Genomic DNA, 13,779 nt, shown 5'->3' on the forward strand with positions numbered 1-13,779 from the left:
AACAGGTATGATTATTTAAGTGCCTTTGTACCAACAAGGTAGTACTCCGTTCCTATACTTTTCTATGAAAGGAGGTAATGAGGTCGTCTGGATTGGACATGTCGTACCATTTGTCTCCCAACAATGAACGATTATTCCAAACTTTGAGCCATTCACCACAGGCCGTGTGCATGTACATGTAATAACAAAAATAATCAGCACAGAACATCACTGTGAGTTCAAGTCCAGCTCATGCTGGCTTCCTCTCTGGCTGTATGTGGGAAGGCTCTGCCTGGTTTCTTCCCACCATAATGCTGGCTGCCATTGTGTAAGAGAAAATATTCTTGAGTACGGCGTAAAACACCAATCAAATATATAAATAAATAAATTAAGACAGAACATTACATTTCACAATACCTCAAATCGTAATTAAAGCAATGTTTGATTTCCTAAAACATCTGAACCTGCAGAATTATAGTGTGCTTAAGGTTGGTCCAACGGTACAAACTGAACTGTCGGAAACAGTAACTGGAGAAGTGTGGAGTAAAAGCTTTGAGGACTTTATGTAATCATTCAACCTTTTCAGGGTGTACTTTTATCATTCATTATGATACAGTTCTGATAATTTTATAAATCCGACATCCTGGTTTTATTTAGATAATAATTTTATGAATAAAAATTTCAATGAGAAATTTTCTTCAGGCTTAAAGGGTTGAACAATTACAGCAGTTATTGGGTAAAACAGCATTAGAAAAAAATTAATATATAAATGATTTGATGTTACCCATGGAGATAAGCTATCATAACCTTTCATTAATCAACTTTTTCATTTTAGGAACAAATGTCGCAAACACGATCAGAGCACTTGAAAAAAAGAAACAGAGCAGAGGTAAGAGTTCTAATCTCACTATTTTTACTTCACATTTATTTCACCTCTTGAGAACAGTTGCACTGTATCTGCTCATCAAGCTATACATAGCAGACACAAAAAAGGCGTGCTCCAGACGTATCTATTTTACTGCCTGTAAAAATAAACCCAGAATTATCTGTGACATTTTATATTATGGCCCAACAAATTTCTTATTCTTGATGCATGGAGATATCTGCTATAAATGATAGCAGTTATTTGCCTTGCTCATCAATCATGAGAAAAGTGTTGAGAAAGCATAGACTTTCTTGCATAAACATGTCAGAAAATTTGGGAATGGCAGAAAGATATACTACACAAAGGAAAATAATAACAAAAACATAGAGATAAAATACAAATGCAAGTATATAAAAACTCTAGATAAATCAGCAATGTGAAAAGTATATGTTCTTATTAAAAAAATTACTAAACTACATGTAATTTACAATTTTTACTCCTTGATGAACAGTGGCAGCTTTGTCCTTGTGTTGATCTGACAGTTTTCAAGTCCCTACACAACAAACTACTCTAATTTCTTCTAATTTTTGGGACACCTGCTCTGCTCATAATGGAATATTTAGTGCCTTTTTCCTCACATGGTTAGACCATCTAAAGAACAACACACTCATATCTTTACTTTTACAAACAGTTGAGAAAGAAATAATATTCTGCTTTCAGCACTGCTGTTAGACGACCAACAATTCCATATATCCATGTAACACATGTCCATGTCCATAGCTGTAGAGCCATCACTTACTTAAACTGCCTACAGTTAAGGTTTACCTCAATGACACATATATCAAATTCTAAAATTAGAGATAAACTAGTTAACAGCGAATTTCTACATGTACCCTTTGTGTGTTCTAACATTCTGAATGACGGACATTTAGGTACTGTTCCAAAATTTTTGTGATCTATCACCGAACCTTATCCTCTAACGGTGATAAATTTAAGGCATCATAACCTCAAGTACTTGAATTTATCAGTGGACTTTATTGAGCTTTGTGACAGTTGAGCAGCAATTTTTCCATAAAATGTTTCTGCAGCAATCAAAAGACTACATCAACAATCAGAAAACTTTACGCCTTTGCTAACACCACCACGTTATGTATTACCCATTCAGTTGTTAAAAGACAGGTATCAAGAGAGGTGTGATTGACTTACTGATATTCATTCACTTTGTTTAATGCCGTACACAAGTTATTTTCACTTGTATAACAGCAGTCAGTTTTGGGTGTAGGAAATTGGAGAGCCTGGAGCAATTCACCGACCTTCGTCAGTTTAATACCCGACATACTTTTTGACTTTCTCTGATGACGTCTTAATAATGTCCCATACCATTTTCCACATTAAAGACCATATGACATACAATTTTACCAAATAATGTGCATTCTTAGAGGCATTTCTCATATCAATTCCATTATTCGGATAATAGAACTCAAAAATACTTACTAACTCATCCTTACATACCCCTTATTGCCCCCACCCCCCAAAACACACACACTTAAGTATTAAGTCTCAATTCAGATTTACACTATCTGCGTCATTTATGTCTATGTTCTATCATATAGCTTCAACCTACTTATTCGTTTTTTTTTAAATCTAGCTGAAACAAATAGGAACCAGAAAAATCCATAAAACTGATGGATGTCCCTTACAACTGATGGATGCCCTTTTCAACTGATGAATGCTTCTTACAACTAATGGATGCCCTTTACAACTGATGGATGTGCCTTACAACTGATGGATTCCCCTTACAACTGATGAATGCCCCTTACAACTGATGGATTCCCATTACAACTGATGAATGCCCCTTACAACTTGGATAAACAACTAAAGAACACCATATATTAAAACTGACCGTAGCACATATCAGAGTTGGCTTACGACCACAGAAACGCACATCCCTGAACACTGACAGTAGGAATGGCATCCAAAACTCTTTGCTAAAGTCCCACTTAATCACAAGATCTTTACAAACCTGAGTGACTCAGTACTCCCACTTGACAGTTTTTCAGTAATTTAATTAATCTGACGTGTTAATCCTAAGTGGAAAGTTACCACACAAGCAAAATACCAACAAAGGCAAAGGTGTTGTAAGTGATGTCAAATTTATATAATGATGTCATATATACAGGTATATATGTATAGGTATAGATCTTCAAAAGTTCTGCTCTGAAAATTGGCCCGGTAATAAATAATTATAATTCAAGAATGAATTCTACAGTTAATAACCTTGGATGATATAACCCAATACCTTGGACAAACTGACAACCTTTCTTGGACGATTTGACTCGTATTCTTACACACAGGGTTCAAAACATATAAACCCCCTCAAACTCCATACAGTCCATGAAAGTTGCTAGGGAATAATCACACAAGGCTAACTGTAAAAAAAAAACTCTGTAATGTTTGGTATCTCTGGTGTATACATGTATTTATAAACACATGTAACCATCAACACCTAGATGGTTCCTGTCAGTCCAGGCTACAGAAGGGAGACAACTTTTACCTATGATTCACATGCAGACAGTTATCTTCCCTGAATATACAGTAACTTCAGGTGTCACAAATCAATGCATCAGAAATTTGACCCTATATTTATCAAGCCTCAGGTCAGATTCCAAATTCTGATTTTAAATATGAATATTGCACAGTCCGTTGGGAGTATGGCATCTGATAATCTGAAATAAATCCACTGAATTCCAATTACAAATTGCAACCCTTACTGAAGCAAATCAAATACTGAGTTTTCCTAAAATTCTCAACCAACTGATACCATTCCATTGCGTTCACTCTATAACAATCATTTGGTGTACACAAACACACAATGTGAGTCATATTTCTGTGAAATCTCAACACTTAGTCAGAACATTTAATCATAATGTGCAACATAAAATATTCTTTGATTCATGTAAGATAATTAGCATTAAAAGACATCTATAAGATGAAGATTACAATTTTGAATGAGCAGTTTATGTAGTGACACTGACAAATAGGCTGATCAGTAAGCACAATTTTAACCATTATTACAAAAAAACAGTGTCACAGTGGTGCACTGTCATGCTTAGAATGAAAAAAGAAAAACGGCACCATCACCTTCTGCCTTAGGCCACGATATTTGAATTTTGGAAATATTTTAACCAGTCCCTCGGAACACGTCCATTTATTTATGACTCCAGCTGATGTATGTAGTGTTGTCTTACTGACAATTTTCATGTTTTACAAAATGGAATCGTACTGTTTCTGTTTATTCATGTATGTTATAGAGGGCTCCTGTGAAGAGCAAATTGTACAATTTGACAGAGATGCTCTCTTTAAATAAAGGTTTCATTCATTCATAGACTGCTATAGCAACTTACCTCAAACATGTGAATCTTGCCATCACTGAGGGTCATTTGCATCATAACACTTGGCTCCAACACTCTATTTAAAGCACTGTTGACAAAAAGTTTAAATATCAGAATTACATCTACAATGATAAAATTATCTAGTTTTGAAGAAACCACTCCTTTCAGGCAGAGCCAAAAATATATTATTCTCAGATATGTTGTTGCTGTCTGCAATAAAAATTGTTTTCATATATATGCATACTTATTGCACATAAAAGTCAATATACAAGTATGTCCAAATAAGAGCAGATACAGCACAATGTGCAGAACTCACTCAACTAGTGTAATTTTAATACAATTACAAAGGCCATGAGACATCTTGAAGTAAAAATGTAATAGCACTAGTAATATCAGCACTAGTAATATCTGTCCCAAAAATCAGAACAATTAGGGTAATAAACAAAATACATGTAATAAATACAAGTGCCTTAAAACATGGCAAAATGTAACCACTGTATCATGGATAAACACATTCACCGTTATTACAGATTTCTATGATGCCAATCACATTGCAACGCATATGTGAGAATATAAAGGTCATTTTACCTGGTTGAGATGCCAACATCTACTCTCCAGCTGAAGTTCTCCAGCTTTGGCAATCTAGGTCTGTTATGCAAGGAGTAGTCCTCAATTTTGGAGCGTCTGTACAATTCATGAGAACATGTCACAAATATTAAACTGATGACATACATTTCTGCTTGTGTCAACATCTGCTTTCTTAACATCATACTGATGTTTGCACCAACACTTAGAAAATGGTCCATGATTGTACTCTATCTAAGCAGAGCATTGAAACACTATGACACAGCAGGCCTGTTACAGTAAGACCGCTCTGGTTTATCTATCTCCAACCATTGTTCATTTACTTACTTGGTAATTCATTTTGTACATGTACACCAATAGCGTTTTACTATTGTTTGGAGAACATACGATTTCACAGTTTCAAGAATCACCATCAAAACTGTATCTATTAGTGATCTTTTCTTTAATCTATGTCCTCTGGTCAAAAAATTATTACATCATATGTGATGTATTCAAATCCACATATTAGCTTTTAGACGTATATATGCCTCAGACAGGCAACATATGAATTTGAATACAAAACTAATATGAGAAGAAGGCAGCTGTCATCACCTGGCTCCAAACACAGCACTGGCTATATCAGCAATGAAATCTTCAGGAATGCTGCAAAGCAAAAGAAAACTTGGAATAAGTATGTTTAGGGAGATGAAAACTTATCTCTCATGATTCATGTCTTATGAAGATTTCACGTATATTTCACTTACCCAGTACCTATCAGGATTAAGGAGAAAAAAACCTACTCAAGGACTTGATGAGCATCCTGACAAGAACCTGCCCCCCTACCTGGCCACACCAGGACTTGAACCAACCACCTCAATGGTCCAGGGTTATTGTGTTAGAAAATGACATGCTGTATGTCAAGTTTTAAAGCCTTTCCACCTGATACATTTTGCTTCGTTCTGAATGATTCATCTACCTTATTGGACCACTTTAGTGTTTTCTTATCAGAAAAACTTAATTGTCGGCATTAAATGTATCATTCTAAAGTCTCCAATGTGCCTCTAAAAATTCATTTTTACGTTCCAAACTTTACATAAACACAATATTACATGTCAATAACATTAGAAGACAAATGAATAAAATCCTAAGCAGAACCATTTAGCACATGGCAGGGCAAATATCCCTAGAAATATTCATCAGTAATAATACAATACTACAGGGAGCATTTCCAGCCCAGCATTTTCTGACAAAGCTGTGTAGTACATTAATCCTAACCTGGTGTAGTTCTTATTTTTGGTGTTGCAATATTGTTACTTTGTTCAAGAACACTGATCACCCCAATCAATCGGGATATCAATCAACACTAGGCAGAATTAAGTGTATCTTAAACTAGACATTACACAACACAATTTACTTACCGTAGTTCTTTTAAATCTTCAGCAAACACCTGTGACAAAAATAATTTAAAAAATAAAAATAAGGGTTAATTTAATAACACCACTCGACTCAAAGTGATTTCAACTAAGTGGAGGTATGCATAGAAAGAGGAACAACTCAGGCTCTTTCAAAGTGTTCAATATACCAAACTGACAAAGAAGGAGTCAGGCTTTGTTTTAACAGGGGATTAGCCTGTAGGCCTTGTGGCAGGTCTTCCCAAATGTGCTATCCAGACGGTAGGAACTTTTGACGCCTGGATTAAAAGTTAAGCAGAATGAGCCCACATGGCAGAGAAACATGCATGACCACTTCAGTTTTTAACTGATTTTTACCACCGAATAGTGGGGTCTAAAACTGACGTCTATGAATCCCTGATATACCTCCATGGTTACTTTCCGTCTAGAATTCAGAAGCAACTGTGTCTTGGTACAAATTTATCCCACATCAATGAATTAGTCTGTAGCCAACTGATGAATGTGATGTGTAAAATAAGGTCATGTACAAAGTCTTTTGTTTCATGATTTTCGTGGATTCCAAATATACTGCAATATTCTAAACCACTAATAGTTGTTCAGCTTACTTTAGGATATGACAAAAATAATAATTAAGCAACTGTTCCAATTTAGATCTCTCAGCAAAAATAGTAATTAAGGCAATTTTATGATACACAAGTAATAAGCAACTGTTACAATTTAACTTTGCCTTTGAGATATATGGTTGGCCTTACATCACTTTTCAGAGAAGTTTGGGGCTGGCGTAGTGCCTGTTCCACTAAGGTGTAGAGGCCAGTGTATATCATAGTTAACGTTTCCTCTGTCAGCTTGTCATTCTGGAGATCTTTAAACTGTTTGGCACCTATGTCATTTCCTTCCATGGCTGCAACAATCACTAAAAAGCAAACAAATAACAGAGTGATAATGTTCATATATACAGGCAAATAATTCATATGTTCCACTTCATTGACTGAAGTAAAACCAATTTAGACATCATAATGTTCAGGCTATTTCAGAATTAACAGTTGATTTATTTTACATGTATATGTCCATTCTCAGTTGAACACAGCATGTTTTCATCAAGCAACTCTTACCTTCTTTTTATTTCGGCTTCTGGTTCACACAGAAGCATATAATTATTGATTTCAAGTCTAAAGGAAGTGGAGGATAACAAATGCTAGCTCTATTATTGAACTGAGACCATTCAAGGAGTACACACGTACTTTGTAAAAGCTTTCTGAATGTTGCCTTGTCCAAGTTTGTTAGTGGCTTTGACATGGCTTTGATTTCCCTTGGTATCCTGGGGCCTACAAACAATGTACGGTCAGCAGCTATGCCCCCACCACTTCCTCCTGTCACATGTACAATCGACATCTTCACAATTCAGCTAAACAACTTGGGATTGGCTAACTTCTGTTTTCTTGCTTTCATCGGGTTAAATAGTCATTTTGCATCTATGATTCTATGGTAATGGCAGCATCATGTTTTATCAGCTAGAAGAATGAAGTAATACACTTTTCTCTTCTTAAAAAGATCACTCCTTAGTATGCAGACGTTCACGGTTTTGACAGGAAAAGCAGACGACAGAAATCCAGTTAGAAGAGAAACAATTGGGACGAAAATTAATTATCTTAGAATTTGTTCAGATCTCTCTCATTCAACAGCACTTTTCACATAAAAGCAACCAGAATGCGTCCACTAAGCAGGTCTTTGAGAGCATAACACGACACAAATATCAACAAAACCGAATGTAGTCTTTTCGGGTTGACGGATCACATGTCCGCCCACAATCGCAACCGGAAGTTACCAAATTAAGTACCACGCAGAATTTAATAATTGTTCATATAAAGGTATTAAAAATACTCTTATATTTTACTTACTTACAAATATACCGTATAACGAAGAAAAAACGTAAAATAAAAAAATTATTTCACCCAATAAATGACCTGTTTTTCGATTTGACACAACTCACGTGCAACATGGCGGACTTCAACGCACAAAGGTTCGATATCTTTGTCCGCTTTTTTGTTTATATGTTGTTATTTTTAAAATAATACGTGTTGTGTTTGAGGAATGTGACGTAAATAAAACGGAGCAAATATACGACGGCATGTCAGATTCTTGGGGGTGTAAAACATTAAGACAGTCAGTCAAAGTGTCACTTGGCTAGGCTGGCTGATTCGCCTGTCTTCATTATTATTATTAGCTTGTATTTATTTACATGTCATGTGTCATGGGGAAGTCCTTGTCATGTGTAGAGCCTAAGTTGATGCCTTTGTTTCTGAAAAGCTGGTTTCTCAATGAATGAGCCCAAACAGGATTTAAAGCCGTCAAAGTGTTTCAATTAAATTAGACGTTAGGGTCTAATATTTGAGGCAGGTAAATCTCAGAAATTGTTAAAAATAGACCTCAGCGTTTAATTTAATTGAACTAGCCGTCAGGGTTGGCCGTCTTTTAGGGTCTCCACTATTAGTTTGCTCAAATGGTTTTGAAAATTCATAGAAACCACAACAAACTATAACTTTTTGGAAAGGTCAATGTATGTGTATTTCAAAAATACATTACTTATAATTCGGCTAGGAGACGAAATCGCATGCGACCACCCTGAATGCAGGTGCCCAATAAAACGTAATTTTCTGAAAATAGCAAAAAATAACCTCACTTTTTGGGAGGTCAAAACAAAGCGTGAAATATCCCATTAATTTTTTTCTGGGAAGTATATAGACACAATTTTACTGTAAGAAGAATTATAGTATTTAAGAATTAATGATAAATTTAGAGGTACAAATTAAATGTAAAAATTGCAGAAGTTTGGCTGTTTGGGTAACCCATTTTGATTTTACAGAAGCCAATTCCACAAATATCTTTCTGCTTTGTTTAAAATATAACAAATAAAAATTAATTACTAATAAAGTATTTGGAAGTTTTTATTTTTAACTTAGAATTAAGTCATTCTTTTGTGAAATGCACCCTGTGAATATTTGCCCTAAAATAAAGTACTATTTGTGTCATATTTATTGATTATTTTACCTCAATATTAATAATTATTTCTTTTGTAATGTCACATTACAGTGTCTTGGCAAATGTGATAATGTCTTAACATATAATCAGCTGTCAAGTATTTATTAAGAGCTCAACTGATTCTATAGGCATATAAATTCCATCCTTTACCATTCAGATTTATTTTATTCATTTAATCAGGCATTTACTTATATCACACACCTGCCCTGCTATCACAGTTGGATAGAGCATCCGCTTTGGAAACGGTAGATCCAGGGTTAATCCTGGGTCAAGTCACACCTAAGACCTAAAAAGAGGAAGTTGCAGATTTCTCGCTTGGTGTTCAGCATGAAGGGAATAGTGCAACAAGTGGTTGCAGTATAATGGCTCAGGCAGGGCGGCTTACTTACCTTTGGTAAGGCGTCTCAGTGAAGCAGCACTAGATAAAAGAGCAGTGCAAATCCGTCCTGCGAAAAGGAGGTACATTACATGCATTCTAAGGATTCCTTCATTGTCATATGACTGAAAAATTGTTAAATACAACTTTAAACCCTAAGCACTCAATCACTCATTCACTCACTTAGATCTCATAATTCAGTTTTGAAATAAGCTGATTATGTGGTCCAATCACAGTTAGTATGCCATTGTGAATTTAGAACTGAACACCACACAGTCACTGAGCAATATTGTGGGCACTGTGCCCCATTGTAAACAAATGCTTTCAGCGCATGCATGCTTAGGATTTTGTTACTTCCTACTGTCGAACCCCAACCATCAAAATCAGCTCTAAAATCACTCTGGTCCTCGCTTAAAACCCCAAAAGAAGTGGGTCATTGTTAATCAATAAGTTTGTCTTTTGTTTTAAACTATTGTCAGATGTGTAATACGCATAAAATCAACATTTGTATTCATGTGAAGTCTTTATCACAGACTTTAGGACTCGTGGCTTTGTCGTCACCATTTCCCGCTGTAAAAATTACTAGTATACAACCTCTAATACCCTGTTCCTTGATCTCCACTATATATTGGGTGCTGTTGGGATGTACTAATACAGAAAAATATGGTGCAAAAGGGTTCCTCCGACTGGGGATCTTGCGGTTAGCTTTCAGCTATTTAACAAAACAAACTGGTGGCGCCCTCTGACGAGCTTTGGGAAGGCTACCACTATGGGAAGATCATGCACATTTAGGTGATGCTGCACCCTGAGCTTTAAATCTCCGAAAATTTCGACAGACCATTATTGTTACATTTTTTTAGGTAGGCCCTCGTAGTTTCAAAGACTAACGGCTCTGGAGGTGACAGACTTTTTTGCCTCATTTCCAAGTGGGTGCAGCCTGCCCAGTTTCGACTAGGCCTAATACCCACCAAATCACACTGGTAATAAACTTTCAGAACTTGATGTGCAAAATGATACCCACCAAAGAGCTAAAAAATTTTGTATTTTAGTTTCTTGCAGGGCAGCAAAACTTACTTGCATCATACTCAACACAAAAGCAAAGGCCGCAGCAGTCTACCTTATAGTTTATAACTGCTTGAATGCAGAAGCCCTGTAGTCACATATCCTACCCTATAACATATACATGTATTAAGAAGTGAAAGGTACTTAGGCACAGCACCCGCATGATACTGCCCATTTAGTGCAGTTAATCTTTACTCGGGGCCTCCGTGACTGAGAGGGCTAGCATGCCAGCACGGCGCAATGACCAAGGAGCCTCCCACCAAAGCAGTCGCTGTGAGTTGAAGTCCAGCACATGCTGGCTTTCTCTCAGGCCATTCATGAGAATGTCTTCCACAACCTGCAGATGATCGTGGGTTTCCCCCAGTCTCTGCATGTTTTCCTCCCACAATAATGCTGGCTGCCGTCATGTAAGTGAAATATTCTTGAGTACAGTGTAAAACACCAATCAGATAAATAAATTAATCTTTACTGTGCAGCTGCTGAATGTCAGCATGCTGCTTAATAAATGATGATGTATATTATAATTCAGAGGGAATGTGGTTTCCACTTCTTACCAGTTTGTGGTAACTAGCTGTAGGTTCAATATTAGCCAGTTGAGAATCAGTTTTTTAGGTCTAGCTGATCTGATTGATGGCACAAATCGTCTTTGTTTACTGTTCATTAGGGCCCAGTGCCTTACTTGCCATGTAGAGCTACTTAGTAAGAGCATGGCAGACCAACATGAGACTGTCAACTATTGTCTTGTCACTTTGCTATAAATTTTATTTCCTCATTTCAGATTGGCCATGATGGAGTCTAGGAAAAACTCAGGTGTGGCAACTACTATGGTCATCTTCAGTTTTGCCATGTTGATTCTGCCTGTATCTTCTTATTTCCTGAGCAAAGTATGGGTATTTGAAGGTAAGTTGATACATGATCCATCTTATTTGATTTGATCAAAAAGCAAGATTTCATGCATGCTGGTGGCACCAAAGATTATCTAGTGAGCAGACTTCTTCCATGCTGGTGGCACCAAAGATTATCTAGTGAGCAGACTTCTTCCATGCTGGTGGCACGAAAGATTATCTAGTGGGCAGACTTCTTCCATGCTGGTGGCACCAAAGATTATCTAGTGGGCAGACTTCTTCCATGCTGGTGGCACCAAAGATTATCTAGTGGGCAGACTTCTTCCATGCTGGTGGCACCAAAGATTATCTAGTGGGCAGACTTCTTCCATGCTGGTGGCACCAAAGATTATCTAGTGGGCAGACTTCTTCCATGCTGGTGGCACCAAAGATTATCTAGTGGGCAGACTTCTTCCATGCTGGTGGCACCAAAGATTATCTAGTGAGCAGACTTCACCCCTGCTGTGGCACCAAAGATTCATTGTATCAGCAACCATGGGTATTATGAAAAGCTTGTAAAGTGCAGTAACACAGCTTTTCAAATCCCAAAAGTTTAACTTGAGCTTGCTTTTTTTTTTTGTAGTGCTCATAATGTTGGTTTATAGGTGTCTGTTTGCTTGAATTGCAGCCTCCCTTGGATACGACAGCAGTGACAGTTACTTCTATGCAGCTATTGTGGCAGTCGTAATGGTTCATGTGATATTGGCAGTGTTTGTGTTTGTAGCCTTCACCGAAGATTACAGGTCAACACCAGCCAAACTGGAATGATGGACTTGTTATAAACACATGCAAGAACTAGCCGTTCTGAGTCATCTTTCCTTGGCCCACATGTGTGTGAGAGGGTTGTCTGGTGCAGCATGATGTGGGTGTGTCGCAGACATTCATAAACCCCTCTCTGAGAAACTTGTCTGGGTAAATAGGATGTGATGAACAAGATCTGATGTAGCGAAATGATTCTAATACGACAGTCCATTCCAAGACTCCAGGGATTTCAAGGAGTGGCTTGTGAAATCAATAGCTGTGTATATCCAAGTCAAAGTTTTGTTTTCAAAGTAATCAGTTGCATTGTACACATACAGTATGTTTAGATAGGCTGCAGAACTGTAGACAGCAATGTAACTAAGCCTACTGTAAAATGTTACTTGACTCTTGATTGGTGCAAGACTTTAGGAGAAGTCGTCAGGGTTTTTGAGAAAAGGTCGGTTTAGTATATATGAAACATGTAATATGATCGTGTAAAAAGTGTTTGTAATTTACCTTTGTGTAAGCCAGTTATTTTTTATTTTGTGTAAAAAGTTTTGAATTTTTACCATATTAAGAAAGACTTTTGGGCTATATTCTGGGTTCACTTTTACATGTAGGTCTGTTACACCAGAAATCTGAAATGTACATTGCTCATGGTAGCCATCATATTTTAATAGATTAAGTATAGTAATTATTGCGTAATTATGTTATAAAACAAATAGAACAGATTCATATATGTGTGATAATAATATAAACAGTAGAACATAATTCTGGTGCCACGTAAAAGGGAATTTCACAGCTTGGTAACATCAGAATGATCTTTATATACAGTCTGTGATTGAGTTTAGCTCAGCACACGAACTCAACTACTGTCTACTGACAATAGTTTCTATTGCATAGTGGCCTCTTTGGGTACTTGTATATATGTGGCTACCTTTCCAGCTTGGAAAGTCTACCAGACAGTGTGACTTTGAATTTTAGAGAATTCATTAATGTGAATTATTTTATGTTTTTCTCAAGCTTCATTGTCTGCAAACATTAACATACCCAGTCTGTGTGTTTCTGAGAAAGTGGACATTTATTCCAGGAAACATGATGTTTCATGGCAATTCTTACATGTACACACAGCTTCAGCATCCAGTGTCATTATGTAATATATAATGTATAACCACTGTCGCTTCTGTAGTGCATTAAAGAGCAGTTTGGTATCATGCTGACTTGCCACAGAGGTGCTTTAGATCATGTTTATTGTGCCATTTGATTTTTGGATCATTTGTACTTCACATGCATCTTTGTGTTGTTAATCATGGAGTCCAGTAAATATAGTATTAAATACTTCATTTACAGGGTATGTTATAGTTGTACATTGTTTCGGATTTAGTTGAGAATAATAACTGATGAAGTGTTATTCTTGACCACTTCTGTGTTCTGTTGATTAGAGCGTCTGCCTTGTAGTCTGGTA

General features: G+C 36.6%; 2 protein-coding genes across 4 annotated transcripts in view; one reads left to right on the plus strand and one right to left on the minus strand.

Moving 5' to 3' along the window:
- LOC135472994 (COMM domain-containing protein 5-like) overlaps positions 1-8,014 on the minus strand; it is a 46,447-nt gene extending 38,433 nt beyond the window's left edge. For 2 of the 3 annotated variants that reach the window (XM_064752757.1, XM_064752758.1), the window contains exons 1-6: positions 7,454-8,014; positions 6,965-7,125; positions 6,219-6,247; positions 5,413-5,463; positions 4,825-4,920; positions 4,249-4,324 (exon numbers count right to left, since the gene is read on the minus strand). In XM_064752757.1, the coding sequence (XP_064608827.1) occupies positions 4,249-4,324; positions 4,825-4,920; positions 5,413-5,463; positions 6,219-6,247; positions 6,965-7,125; positions 7,454-7,604 (564 nt within the window). In that variant the 5' untranslated portion in view covers positions 7,605-8,014. Of the gene's footprint in view, positions 1-464; positions 1,002-4,248; positions 4,325-4,824; positions 4,921-5,412; positions 5,464-6,218; positions 6,248-6,964; positions 7,126-7,453 lie in introns of those variants that run through there. The other variant, XM_064752759.1, reaches the window with a different exon arrangement.
- A 191-nt stretch (positions 8,015-8,205) lies between these two features.
- Positions 8,206-13,606, plus strand: LOC135472835 (vacuolar ATPase assembly integral membrane protein vma21-like). The gene is made up of 3 exons (XM_064752529.1): positions 8,206-8,232; positions 11,468-11,589; positions 12,202-13,606. The coding sequence occupies exons 1-3, from the start codon at positions 8,210-8,212 to the stop codon at positions 12,339-12,341; spliced, it is 285 nt and encodes a 94-aa protein (XP_064608599.1). The 5' UTR covers positions 8,206-8,209; the 3' UTR covers positions 12,342-13,606.
- Positions 13,607-13,779: the final 173 nt, after the last annotated feature.

Source organism: Liolophura sinensis, chromosome 8 (genome assembly GCF_032854445.1).
Source record: "Liolophura sinensis isolate JHLJ2023 chromosome 8, CUHK_Ljap_v2, whole genome shotgun sequence".
NCBI lineage: Eukaryota > Metazoa > Mollusca > Polyplacophora > Chitonida > Chitonidae > Liolophura > Liolophura sinensis.